The sequence below is a fragment of the Myotis daubentonii genome, chromosome 16, assembly GCF_963259705.1.
Source record: "Myotis daubentonii chromosome 16, mMyoDau2.1, whole genome shotgun sequence".
Classification (NCBI taxonomy): Eukaryota; Metazoa; Chordata; class Mammalia; order Chiroptera; family Vespertilionidae; genus Myotis; species Myotis daubentonii.
The window spans coordinates 3027347-3040407 of NC_081855.1; the positions used below are offsets into that span (position 1 = coordinate 3027347).

Sequence of the window (13061 nt, forward strand, 5' to 3'; positions counted from 1 at the left end):
CTTTGACATTTCTTACGGTTTAATGAACTCCTTTAGCTTGTTCTCATCTAGGAAGTATATATATATACATATATATGTATGTATGTATGTATATTTGTGTGTATATATATGTATGAGAAAAATGGTAATTGGTGTACGACGATACCCTTTTCATTGGCTAATCAGGGCTATATGCAAATTAACTGCCAACTATGATTGGCAGTTAACTGCCAACTAAGATTGGCAGTTAACTGCCAACTAAGATTGGCAGTTAACTGCCAACAAGATGGCGGTTAATTTGCATATGTAGGCACAATGCAGGGAGGCGAAAGGGAAAGCAGGAAGAAGCCCCCTGCCACTGACAGTGATCGGAAACCCAGGGGGGAGCTAAGAGCTGGGGGGCAGCCATGATAGGAGAATCAGGTGCCTTTTCCGCCCTGGCCAGTGATAGCAGGAAGTAGGGGTGGAGCCAGCGATGGGAGCTGGGCACGGTCGAAGCTGGCAGTCCCAGGAGCTAGGGGTCCCTTGCCTGGGCCTAAAGCGGAGCCCACGATCGTGGGGCCGCTGCAGCTGCGGGTCCCCGCTGCCTGGGCCGGAAGCCTCAGCCAGAGGTGTTAGGCCTGGGCAGGGGCGGAGCCTGCAACCGCGGGGAGCTGGGGGTCCCCTGTCCAGGCCTGACACCTCTGCCAGAGGCCTCAGGCCTGGTCAAGGGGCCAATCCGGTGATTGGTGATCGGAGGGTGATGAGGGTCAACTCCTCTGGCTGAGGCATCAGGCCTGGGCTGGGGGCTGAGTCGGGGATTGGGGGGATATGATGGTCCCCTTGCCCAGGCCTGAAGCCTGGGTCAGAGGCGTCAGGCTTGGGCGGGGGGTGGAGCAAGCGATCAGAGGGAGATGGGGGTCCCCTGCTCAGGCATGATTCCTGGGCCAGAGGCCTCAGGCCTGGGCGGGGGCCAGAGCCAGTGATTGGGGGGAGATGGGGGTCTCCTGTCCAAGCCTGACACCTCTGGCGGAGGCGTCAGGCCTGGACAAGGGGCCGATCAGGTGATCGGAGTGTGATGGGGGTCTATGCCTCTGGCTGAGGCATCAGGCCTGGGCAAGGGGCCGATCCTGCGATTGGAGGGTGATGGGGGTCAACGCCTGAGGGCTCCCAGTATGTGAGAGGGGGCAGGCTGGGCTGAGGGACACCCCCCACACACACACCCAGTGCACGAATTTCGTGCACCGGGCCCCTAGTATATATATATATATATATATGCTTAAGGGACCATCACAACCGAACGGACGACCAAACAGGCTGCGTGGGGTGACCAGGCTGGCAGGGGGTTAGTGAGGGGCGACCAAATAACCAAGCAGCAGGCTGTGTAAAATGACCAAGCCGGCAGGGGGGTTAGTGAGGGGCAATCACATGACCAAGCAGCAGGCTGTGTGGGGTGACCAGGCCCACGGGGGGGCAGTTGGGGGCGACCAGGCTGGCGGGGCGGGGGGGGGGGGCAGTTGGGGGCAACCAGGCTGGTGGGGGGGGGGTGACTAGGCCAGCGGGGGGGGGGGGCAGTAAGGGGCGACCAGACCGGCGGGGCTGGGGGGGGGGCAGTTAGGGGAGACCAGGCCAGTGGGTAGGGGCAGTTGGGGGCCACTAGGCCAAGGTGGGGGCAGTTTGGGGTGACCAGGCCAGCAAGGGGGGCAGTTAGGGGCGATCAGGCAGGCAGGCAGGTGAGCAGTTAGGAGCCAGTGGTCCCAGATTGTGAGAGGGATATCATCCCCCAAGGGGTCCCGGATTGGAGAGGGTGCAGGCTAGGCTGAGGGGACCCCCACCCCCCATGCACGAATTTTGTGCACTGGGCCTCTAGAGTGTGTGTGTGTGTGTGTGTGTGTGTGTGTGTGTGTGTATACGATCAAGCAGCAGGCTGCATGGAGTGACCAGGCTGCCAGGGGGGTTAGTGAGGGGAGACCAAATGACCGAACAGCAGGCTGCATGGGGTGACCTGGCTGCCAGGGGGGTTAGTGAGGGGAGACCAAATGACCGAACAGCAGGCTGCATGGGGCGCAGAGAGGAAGGAAGAGGGAGAGAGAGGTAGAAACATCAATGATGAGAGAGAATCAGCCCCCCACTGGGTATTGAGCCCACAACCTGGGCATGTGCCCTTGACCAGACTCAAACCTGTGACCCTTCAGTCTGTAGGCTGACACTCTATCCACCGAGCCAAACCAAGTAGGGCTAGGAAGCTGTTTATCTTGCTTCAATCTTAAATGTTAGCTTTGCTGGGTAGAGTAGCCTTGGTTGTAAGTCCTTTCTTTTCATCACTTTGAATATTTTGTGGTAATCCCTTCTGATCTGAAATGTTTCTGTTGAGAAATCAGGTGACAGTCTTATGGAAACTCCCTTGTAGGTAACTGTCTTTCTCTTGCTGCTTTTAGGACTCTAATTTTGTCTTAACCTTTTCCATTTTAATTATGATATGTCTTGGTGTGGGCCTCTGTGGCTTCATCTTGGTTGGGACTCTCTGTGCTTCCTGTACTTGCGTGACATTTTCTTTCACCAAGTTAGAGAAGTTTTCCATCTTTATTTCTTCAAATAGGTTCTCAATGCCTTGCTCTCTCCCTTGTTATTCTGGTACCCCCATGATACAAATGTTATTATGCTTGTTGTTGTCGCAGAGGTTCCTTAAACTATCCTCATTTTTTGTTGTTTTGTTTGAATGTTTTCTGCTACCTTGTCTTTCAAATTGCTGATTTGGTCCTTTGCTTCATCTAACCTGCTATTGATTCCTTCTAGTATATTCTTCATTTTAGATATTATATTCTTCACTTCTGCCTGCTTCAATTTCATGATTTCTACATCCTTTTTTATGTTTGCTATCTCTTTAAGTTCTCACTGAGTTCATCCATTCTTCCCCTAGGTTCTTTGAGCATCTTTATAACCATTGTTTTGAACTCTTTATCTGGTAGATTGCTTATCTCCATTTCTTTATAGTTTGTTTTTGTTTTGTTTTTTTGCCTGGAGATTTCTCCTGTTATTTTACTGGGGCATGTTTCTTTGTCTCCCCTTTGGCTGGTTTTCTATATCAGCGGTTGCCATCCAGGGGTCCACAGACCACTGGTGGTCCGTGAGATCCGAAAGATTGGCAACCGCCGTTCTATATTTTATGTTGTTTGTGTGTTGGGTTAATCTGCTAGGCCTTGCGGTTGGTATGGTGGCCTTACATAGCAGGTGCCCTGTGGGGCTCAATGGCATCGTCTCCCTGGTTACCTGATCTAGGTGCTCCAGAAATGTGCCTTTTATGGAATACGTGGGCCTTCCTGTTGCAGTTGAGTCTTGGATTATTGTTGGCCCATTCATGGGTGGAATTGACCCTTGGGCTGGCTATGAGGATCAACCCCAACCACAGTGTACCAGCTACTGTGCGTGGGCTGGCCCCACACAGCAGGATTTGCCCCAGCAACATCTTTTGTTTGCCAAGATCTCCCTCTGCATGGTCCGGTGTGTTTGTTCTGGGGCCTTTGGGAGGGAGGGACTCTGCTGCATGTCAGTGTCAGGGCAGTCTGGCCACCAGGAGAGTCGGCACCGAGGCCAGGCTGGCCACAACTAGCTGACTCTTCTGCAGGCATGAGCTCTGCAGGACAGGGAGTCTGGGGAATGGGTTCGTGCACTCCCCCAGGCTGTATGGAGGGGAGTGTCCACCCAGGAAAGATGGCTTCTGTAAGCTGTGTGTACTGGCTCTTGGAGAGGATGCCTGGGTTTCTAATGGGCTCTTTTCTCTCCCTGGAAGACAGAGTCCCAACTGATTTTCATAGCCAGGTTTTATGTGGGCCCCTCTTCCTGGTCTGTACAGGGGAGCCTGGCATGGGGTTGCTGACCCTCCCTAGCACTCAGCCCCTCTGGGAAAAAGGCTCTGAGCTGCCCTCAGTGCCCATGAGGTACTCCTCAGAGGGACCTCTACAGCTGAGATAGCCCTTCGATTCTCAGTGGCCACACATGTGAGCAGGCCCACCTTTTTTGCGTCTCTGCCCTTCCTGCGAGCCTGACATGGTTTCTCGTGTAAATCCTTGGTTATGAGACTTCTGTTCAGCTAGTTTTCAGTTGGTTATTCAGGTTTATTGTTCTGTAATTTAATTATAATTCCAGTTTGGACCAGGGAGGATGTGAAGTAGCTTGCATCTACTCTGCCACTATCTTGGATCCCCCAAGAAAATAATTCTTTGACAATTCTCTCTGCATAAAAGGCTGGTGTAAGGAGCTCTTTCAGATCTTGCAAGCCTAGAGCCAGCCCTCCAGCTCTCTGTGAGCGGCTATCACAGCTTCCTCAGTCCCATTAGGGGCTTTTGACCTCTGCCCAGAGTTGCCTGTAACATCAGAGCACAAAGATTTTGTAGCTTCTACCTGGCAAAAGAGCTTTGTCACAGAGCCGGTGCGCTCTTTCTGAGAAATCACAGTGCCCTTGGTTTCGAGTTGTCCTCTCTTTATGTCATTGTACTTTACGGTGGTCTATTATCCTAGTACCCAGGAAGAAATACACTAACCTGGAAGCTTGCTTGGGTTGTAAACTCAGGCTTGAATTAACATTTATTTAATCTCTTTGGTGTTCATTTAACATCAAAAGAACAAATGTACCTGCATCCACCCTGAGAATGGGTCTTGGGAGAGGCCAGCCCGACTGCCGATAGGTGAAGCATTAGCTGCGGGGAACTGTCACATCTGTCTGTCTGGCCACCCAGCCTTAGTGCTGACGCCTGTGCCCTTGCCTGCAGCTATCGAAGCCATGAAGAATGCCCACCGGGAGGAGATGGAGCGTGAGTTGGAGAAGAGCCAGCGGTCCCAGATCAGCAGCATCAACTCAGACATCGAGGCCCTGCGGCGGCAGTATCTGTAAGTCGGCTTCCTGCCCTTGGGAGGGTGGGGAGAGCCCTTCAGGTGGGAATCGGTGCCCTTCCGGTGTGTTTGTGGAAGCCACATGGATACAGGGCCTGAGGTGGCATTGGTGGAGGCCCTGGCACTGAGGGCAGCTCAGAGCCTATTCTCCAGAGGGGCTGGGCTAAGTGCCAGTGAGGCTCAGCAAGCCACTGGCTCTTGTGGCCCCCGTAGGTGTCTTGTCACTAAAAAGCAAACACAGAAACTAATTACTAAAGAATAAGGTGTAAAAAGGAGATTGTATAACTACTAGGCACTTTTCAGGACTGATCTCAGGCTGTCCAGGATTTATTCTCTCCATCAGCTGCTGCTGCCTGAGCAGCGACGGGGGAGGAATCTGGTCTAGGGCCTGTGCCTGATGCTTCATGCTGTGCATGGGGAGGTGGCCATGCTCCTACATTTCAGAGAAGCATGTGGCCGGCTTCCTTTGCCTACGCAAGAGACTGGAGGGCCTGCAGCAGCGTAGCTGCTCTGATTTTTCCCCTCGTAGAGCTCACGCCACTTGGAGCCTTGAATTGGTTGCTGCGAGAGCCCTGCAGAGCTAGCCTTTGCCAGGATCTTTGTGATGTAAAAGAATCAGGGTCCCTGCCTCTTCCAGGCTCCTGCTCAGGCCAGAGAGGGCCCAGGGCAGTCAGGCTGGGCTGAGGGGTGGCACCCTGTGGACTGCGGTCATACTCGTCTGGGCTAGAGAGGTGACAGGTCCGCAGGGCTGGGCGACTTGCCCTGAGGCTCCTCCTTGTGCCACCAGTGGGAGATGGAGCCCTTCCCAAGGAGTCCACAGTGATGGGAATAACACTGCCAGGCTTTGGTTTTTATGGGTCAAGAGAGCCTGGTACTGGGTTATTAGGCACAGATTGCCTCAAAAGTTACTGCTGAAAACCAATTACAAGCCTGACTTCTCTCAGAAGTAGGACATGAGTAAATGAGCTTTCTCCTGCCTTCACAAGAGAAGTGTTGTCTGTGGGCTATTGAGTTATTTGAAAGAAGACCAGAGAAGGACACAGAATAGATTTTTATGAACCTGAAGTACTTTTTAAGTTTTCTCTTACTTAGCTGGGTACAAACTTTTTGAGACAACAAAAATGCGTAGGGCGGTTCTCTGTTGCTCAACAGTTTTTCTGTTGTCTCGTCATCCCTCAAGCTTCACAGTGGGGACCCGGACCCTTGTGGGGCCTGGGCCTGGGCCTGGGGGAGGGCAGAGGAGTGAGGGTGCCTCTCCGCAGGGAGGAGCTGCAGTCAGTGCAGCGGGAGCTGGAGGTGCTCTCGGAGCAGTACTCGCAGAAGTGCCTGGAGAACGCCCACCTGGCCCAGGCGCTGGAGGCCGAGCGGCAGGCCCTGCGGCAGTGCCAGCGCGAGAACCAGGAGCTCAATGCCCATAACCAGGTGAGCCCACAGCCAAGGGAGCCCAGGTTCGAGCTGGGAGCCAGGCCTCTCCAGCATGTGGGGGGACGCTCACTGCAGGCGGGGAGCTGTACCAGCCGCTGCAGGAACTGCTGCTCACATTGGAACTCTGCTCACAGTGTACTGGTGCGGGGCTGCTGGCTCGCCTCCCGTGGCTCAGGTTCTCCTCCTGAGCGTCTCTGAATTTCTGCTTCGTCGTCACTGGGCAGGGCCTGGCAGGGTTATCGCACCGTCTGGGTCTCCCATCCCCAAGGCTCAGACTTGTGTTTAAATGTCTCCCAGTCAAGACCATACACTGCTCACATTTATTTTTGTCAGAGTATTTTCAAAATTTGCCTGCTTCTCATAAAATTGGGGTACATTTAAAATCCTGGCTAATGGACAGGCTTGAGGTGGGTTAAGTGTGACAAAAGCTCTGTGAGTTCCAAACTGGGGCTCCATCCTCCTGACTCACCACTCATCTCCCCAGGCCAGCGGTTCTCAACCTGTGGGTTGCGAACAATGAAAATACATCCTGCATATCAGATATTTACATTACGATTCATAACAGTAGCAAAATTACAGTTATGAAGTAGCAACGAAAATAATTTTATGGTTGGGGGTCACCACAACATGAGGAACTGTATTAAAGGGCCCCGGCATGAGGAAGGTTGAGAACCGCTGCCCCAGGCACTGAGCAGCCATGTGTTGGCCTGGCTCAGGCTCAAGACCTCCACAGGCCCGTGGCCACCGGGTGAGGGCACTCCGACTGGGCTGGTTCCGCCTAGTCACTGCAGTGTCCTAAGATTGAAAGAAGGTACAGGAAGTGAGCAGGAGGACCTAATCTTGTAGAAACTCAATGGGACCAGCTGTGAAACAGACGAGCACTCCTTACAGTGATACCAGGGCTCGGGACAATGAAGTCCAGCTGCACGGCTCTAAAACACTACCGAGCCCACACTCACAGCTCTACGGGCCGGGAACTGCAGGCTGTGACACTGCACGTAGCCTGACATGCGGTCATGTGCACAGGCACTGCCCATGCTGCCTGGTGTTGTGAGGAAGAACCTCTCTTGGTTGTGTTGTGTGACTGCAGCCCCCAAGAACCTGCTGAGCGTCCCTGTTTTGTTGTTGCTATCCCCCAGGAGCTGAACAACCGCCTGGCTGCGGAGATCGCCCGGTTACGGACACTGCTGACAGGGGACGCTGGTGGGGAGGCTGCTGGCTTGCCTCTCACGCAGGGCAAGGATGCCTATGAGTTAGAGGTACTGCTCAGAGCCAGGCCCCCTCTTTGCCCAGCTCTGTACTGCAGAAGCCCCAAGAGGGGACCAAGGAGTGGCCCATAGCTTACAGAATCATTCCAGGCTGAATCCTGGAGGCAGCAAGAGGGACAGAACATGGAAAGATCCAAATCATCCAGGACAGCAGGAGAAAACAGTTAGCTTCCAGGCAGCATGGGACCCAGGGGAGGGGGGGGACCCCTGGAGAGACCAGGGGGCCTTTAACCCCATCCACACTCAACTACCCTCCTCCCTCTGTTTCTGCCACACCTCAAACAGTGACCACCTGAAATGAAACATTTAATAACTATGTGGACACTGTAGCTGCTTGAGACTCTGTAAAACTATTATTCAGGATCAGGTAGGTTCATCTTAAGCTAGAATGATTGATTTTTATGTATAAGACATCCTTTTATGAAAGCACTTAGATTTCTTCCCATTCAATTAAAATTTCATCATGAAAATATCTCCCACTAAATGATGTGGAAGAGGCAGAGTGCATTCAACAAGGTTCCAGCAGGACCCCTTCACGGACCCTCGCAGGCTTGGTCCCAGGAAACTGCAGTGGCCCCCCGGGCTGAGGAAGAGGGGGCCCAGGTCTAGGAGTTGCAGCAATTCTTTTCTTACTATTTCTGTATGTTATCAGTGTTTCAATTTTATTTGCTGGCATTTTCAATTGCAAATTGGTGAGAATGAGAAAAAAATGACCTACTCCTCAGTGTGTGGAGGGGAGTTCTCTGCTGAACTTTCAGTCTTTTCTCTTTCTTGCTCCTGAATGTCAGTCCCTAATTGCCCTCTCATTCTAGGTTTTATTGCGAGTCAAGGAATCAGAAATACAGTACCTAAAACAGGAGATCAGCTCTCTCAAGGATGAGCTACAAACAGCATTGCGGGTATGGGCACACCGCCGCAGGGTTGGGTCTGCAGAATGGGCTGGTGGGGGAGGTGTAGGGACACGTGTCTCGCAGAGGTCCCTATGCTCAGCAAGTATCTTAGGCTGTTCTAGAGTAGATTTTATTTTCATGAGGAATGTGGTCTGATACTCCAGTTCTCTGAAAAACCAGGCTTCATGCAGGCACCGTAAAAATGAGGCGCCCCCCGGTCTTGCTGTGTCCTTGTTCTCCCTGCCTTCTTTGTGCATTGTGGGACAGTGAGACCCGAGAGAGATGTCATCCTGGGAAGTGAGAGTGCGGCCAGCTGCCGTCCCCTCCAGGGCATTCTTGGAATCAGATGAGATGCCAGGATCCCTGAGGGAATCTAAGACAGAGGGGGTTCCAGGCTGACGTCATAGGGTGGTCCTTGGGGGTTAGGTTGCAGCCTGCACCCTGCCTGCACCTACAGCAGCCCCGGCGATCCTGTGCTGTGTTCAGAGTGAGTCTCGGCCCTGCCTATTTTAGTTTGTGTCTAGTTTCTGCCTTTGGAAGACCAGGCAGGGCCCACCTGCCAACCTGCCTCCTCCTCTGCCAGTGACATTCCTCAGTCAGTCCCCAGAAGTGTTCCAGCCCCAGCGAGACAGACCTCCTGGCATGGTTGTCACCACCGTTGGTCTGTCCTTTTCTTCTCAAGGACAAGAAGTATGCCAGTGACAAGTACAAGGACATCTACAAGGAGCTCAGCATCGTGCGGGCAAAGGCCGACTGTGACATCAGCAGGTTGAAAGAGCAGCTGAAAACAGCCACGGAAGCACTGGGTGACAAGTCCCCCGAGAGCACCCCTGTGGCAGGATATGGTGAGCTCTTCCTGCTCTGGGTTGTGACGCGGTCACTTGGGGGCTTTGTTCATAGAGTTGCTGGGTCTTAAGTCAAAGCAGAGAATTGGTTTTCATTTTTCTGATTTTATTTTATTTTTTTAATTAAATCTTTATTGTTCAGATTATTACATTAGTTACTCTTTGTTCCCACCCCACCCTCCACCCTCACTCCCCACCCACTGTCCTCATCCATAGGTGCACGATTATTGTCCAGTCTCTTCCCTCACCCCCACATCCCTTTCCCACCCCCCAAGAATAGTCAGTCCATTCCCTTTCTATGCCCCTGATTCTATTACAATCACCAGTTCATTCTGTTCATCAGATTATTTATTCACTTGATTTTTAGATTCACTTGTTGATAGGTGTGTATTTGTTGTTCATAATTTGTATCTTTACCTTTTTCTTCTTCTTCCTCTTCTTAAAGGATACCTTTCAGCATTTCATATAATCCTGGTTTGGTGGTGGTGAACTCCTTTAGCTTTTTCTTTTCTGTGAAGCTCTTTATCTGACCTTCAATTCTGAATGATAGCTTTGCTGGATAAAGTAGTCTTGGTTGTAGGTTCTTGGTATTCATCACTTTGAATATTTCTTGCCACTCCCTTCTGGCCTGCAAAGTTTCTGTTGAGAAATCAGCTGACAGTCGTATGGGTATTCCCTTGTAGGTAACTGAGTTTCTGTCTCTTGCTGCTTTTAAGATTCTCTCTTTGTCTTTTGCTCTTGGCATTTTAATGATGATGTGTCTTGGTGTGGTCCTCTTTGGATTCCTTTTGTTTGGGGTTCTCTGTGCTTCCTGGACTTGTAAGTCTATTTCTTTCACCAGGTAGGGGAAGTTTTCTGTCATTATTGCTTCAAATAGGTTTTCAATATCTTGCTCTCTCTCATCTTCTGGCACCCCAATATTTGGATGTTGGTACGCTTGAAGCTGTCCCAGAGGCTCCTTACACTATCTTCGTATTTTTGGATTCTTTTTTCATTTTGCTTTTCTGGTTGGGTGTTTTTTGCTTCTTCGTATTTCAAATCTTTGACTTGATTCTTGCGATCCTCTGGTCTGCTGTTGGGAGTCTGTATAATATTCGTTATTTCAGTCAGTGTATGCTTAATTTCTAGTTGTTTCTTTATCACAACATCGAGAGTTTCACCAGTCTTCTTGAAGATCTCACTACATTTATCGGCGGTCTCACCAGTCTTTTCGAGGGCCTTATTAAATTTATCGGCGGTTTCTAGACAGTTCTTTAAAGACCTTAAAAGTGTGGTTTTGAACTCTATATCCAACAGTTTGCTTTCCTCCCATTCTGTCGTTTGTGTCCTGTTTCTTTGTCTCGGCATTTGTTATGCTTCGCTGTGTCGATAGAGTGCCTTTCTGTGCTAAGTGTCCCAATTACCTGAGGTAGACACTCTTGGTGCACCCCCTTGTGGGCTTTGGGCACAGTCTTGTTGTAGTTAAGCCTTGATTGTTGTAGTTATCACTGAGAGGAATTGACCTCCAGGCCAATTGGCTGTGAGAATCAGCTGTGTCTGCAGTGGGAGAACTTCTGTGCTGGAGACACCCTCCTGGGGCTAGACTTGCTTCGATGGGGCTTTGGTGCTCACTGAGTCTGCCCCCTGAGTGTGTCTTTTATGGTTCCACGGAGCTGCAAACTGGATGGTCCCACTCTGACCTCTGGGCTTCCTGGCTCCTGGATCTCTAGGGAGGTGCTAATCTAGCCTTTGCCTGAGGCTATCCAGCAAAAGTCTCCCTGCAGGGCTTGGGCAGGGCGGGTCTCACGGGATCAACAGGGCGGGGTTAGCAACTATGGCTGCTCTCGGTCTTGCCCTCAGAGGCTCTGCTTCTCAGTGTCCCAGTAATCGCTGCAAGCCCCACTGAGAGAAAGCTGCCCTAGGGTTCTGAGCGATGCCAGACAGTCCCGCTTCTCCCATATGAGTCTGGGTCCCTAGAGACTCACCCAGAACTGGAGCTCAGAGCCTGAGACTCCCTCCCGATTGAAAACGACAACCGCGCCCTCAGCCGCCAGCCCACTCCACATGCACTCCGCACCTTAGTATTTTACTTCTGCACTGCGCCTCCTCTGAGTCTCGGTATATTTTTCTCTTTCCTCCTAGTTGTAGAACTTCCACTCAGCCAGCCTTCCTGTGGTTCTGGATGATGTCCGTTCCGTCTTTTAGTTATATTTTTGAAGTGGTTGTTCGAGGCAGCAAACTCCGGTGTTTACCTATGCCGCCATCTTGGTTTTTCCCCATTTTTCTGATTTTAGACTTATATTTCCTTGCAACGGGGTGCAGCCAGAGGGGTGCTGGTCCGTGGATATGGCCGGTGCCTGTAGGTGCGCTGGTGGCAGGCATTGTGCTGACTGCTCTGAGGGACAGCCACATGGCATTTATTTTTATTGTAATGACATGGTGTGTTTTCCATTTTCCTAACGAACTCAACAGTTTGGTGGAAGAGGCTCCCCCTAATTGCTTGATCTTGGAGTTTTACCATAAAATCTGCAGAAGGCCATGGGAGGAGGAGCCAAGGAGGGTGCTCCCTGCTGAAAAGATGTCCTAGCTCACTAAATTTAACTTTTTCCTCTCGTCTACCAAGCATTCAAAATAGCGACAGTATTGATGGATGGGTGGAGAGAAGTCGCTTGCATTGCTGCTGGAAGGATAAGGTAGCACTTTCTGGAAGGCAGTGAAGCAATATGTAGCAAAATTTAAAATCAAACTATAGGCTGACTCTGGGTAGGTGAAGAAATGGTAGCAGTGTCTGCTGCTCAGGGGAGCCCCAGGTAGCCAGGAGACAGCGAAGAGGACTTAGAACTAGGGGAGAATATGTGCATTTGGTGACCTACCAATTTAACTTCTGGAAAAAACAAGTGCATGGCATGTGCCAGCAAGATGTCTAGCACTGTGTACAGGAGCAGACCCTGACTCCCCGGACAGTCCTCTCGTGCTCAAACAGGCTCTTCCAGCCATGACCTCACGACACAGTGGAATGCAATGCAGTTCTTAAAGGAGGTCAGGCAAAGGGGCCTCTGGTAAGGATGGTGGGGTAGGTGACTGCAGATGCCCTCCCACACCCATATCAAACACAGCTGAACTACAGAACCGCCTGCAGTCTAACCGCACAGAAGCCCTGTGAATAGAGATAGAAGGACGCCGCATTGAGACTGGGAGGACCCACACCCACTGGTGGCGGTTCTGTATCGGAGGGATATCTCAGTTTTGCAGGTGCCCCTGAGGAGTGAGGGGTCCCAGCCCCTCCAGGCTCTCCAACCCAGGGTTCCCGAGCTAGAAAGAGAAGCCTCATAACTTCCAGCCGAGAAAACCAGTGGAGATGGTGGCTGAGTGAGATGGAGGCTGCTAAAGTCCCGAGTATTCTTAAAGGGCCCAAACAGACTTACTCAAACTCACTCACTCTGAACTCCATTGCTCGGGCAGCAGCTCGAACGGTGCCAGGACATATGGGAAGGACCTGAATTGTTTGGCTTTGGGGCTAGAGTTGGAGGGACAGCTTTGTTCCACACAGAACTGCTGGCCGAGGCCATTGTTCCTTAGCTCAGGCCTCCCTCCACAGAGCCGGCAGGCTTGCACCATATCTGAGTTTCCTCGATCTGGCGGTTCCCCTCCCCCGGTGATTCCCTGAGACCCTACCCCACCCCATCTGCAAGTCCACCCTAGCTGTTCCCAGTAGCTTTTCCATAGAAACGGCCTGTTTTGGCTCATGATGCAGACTTTACTACAGAGTCTCAAAAGTTCACCAACACCAAACAGCAGTATCTGGC

General features: G+C 51.5%; 1 protein-coding gene across 9 annotated transcripts in view; it reads left to right on the forward strand.

Annotated features, from left to right (window-relative positions):
* Positions 1 to 13061, forward strand: part of MPRIP (myosin phosphatase Rho interacting protein) — a 206504-nt gene that overhangs the window by 179978 nt on the left and 13465 nt on the right. For all 9 annotated transcript variants that reach the window (XM_059668332.1, XM_059668329.1, XM_059668331.1 and 6 more), the window contains 5 exons: positions 4728 to 4845; positions 6111 to 6270; positions 7413 to 7532; positions 8354 to 8440; positions 9114 to 9276. In XM_059668332.1, coding sequence (XP_059524315.1) covers positions 4728 to 4845; positions 6111 to 6270; positions 7413 to 7532; positions 8354 to 8440; positions 9114 to 9276 — 648 coding nt within the window. The remainder of the gene's footprint in view (positions 1 to 4727; positions 4846 to 6110; positions 6271 to 7412; positions 7533 to 8353; positions 8441 to 9113; positions 9277 to 13061) is intronic.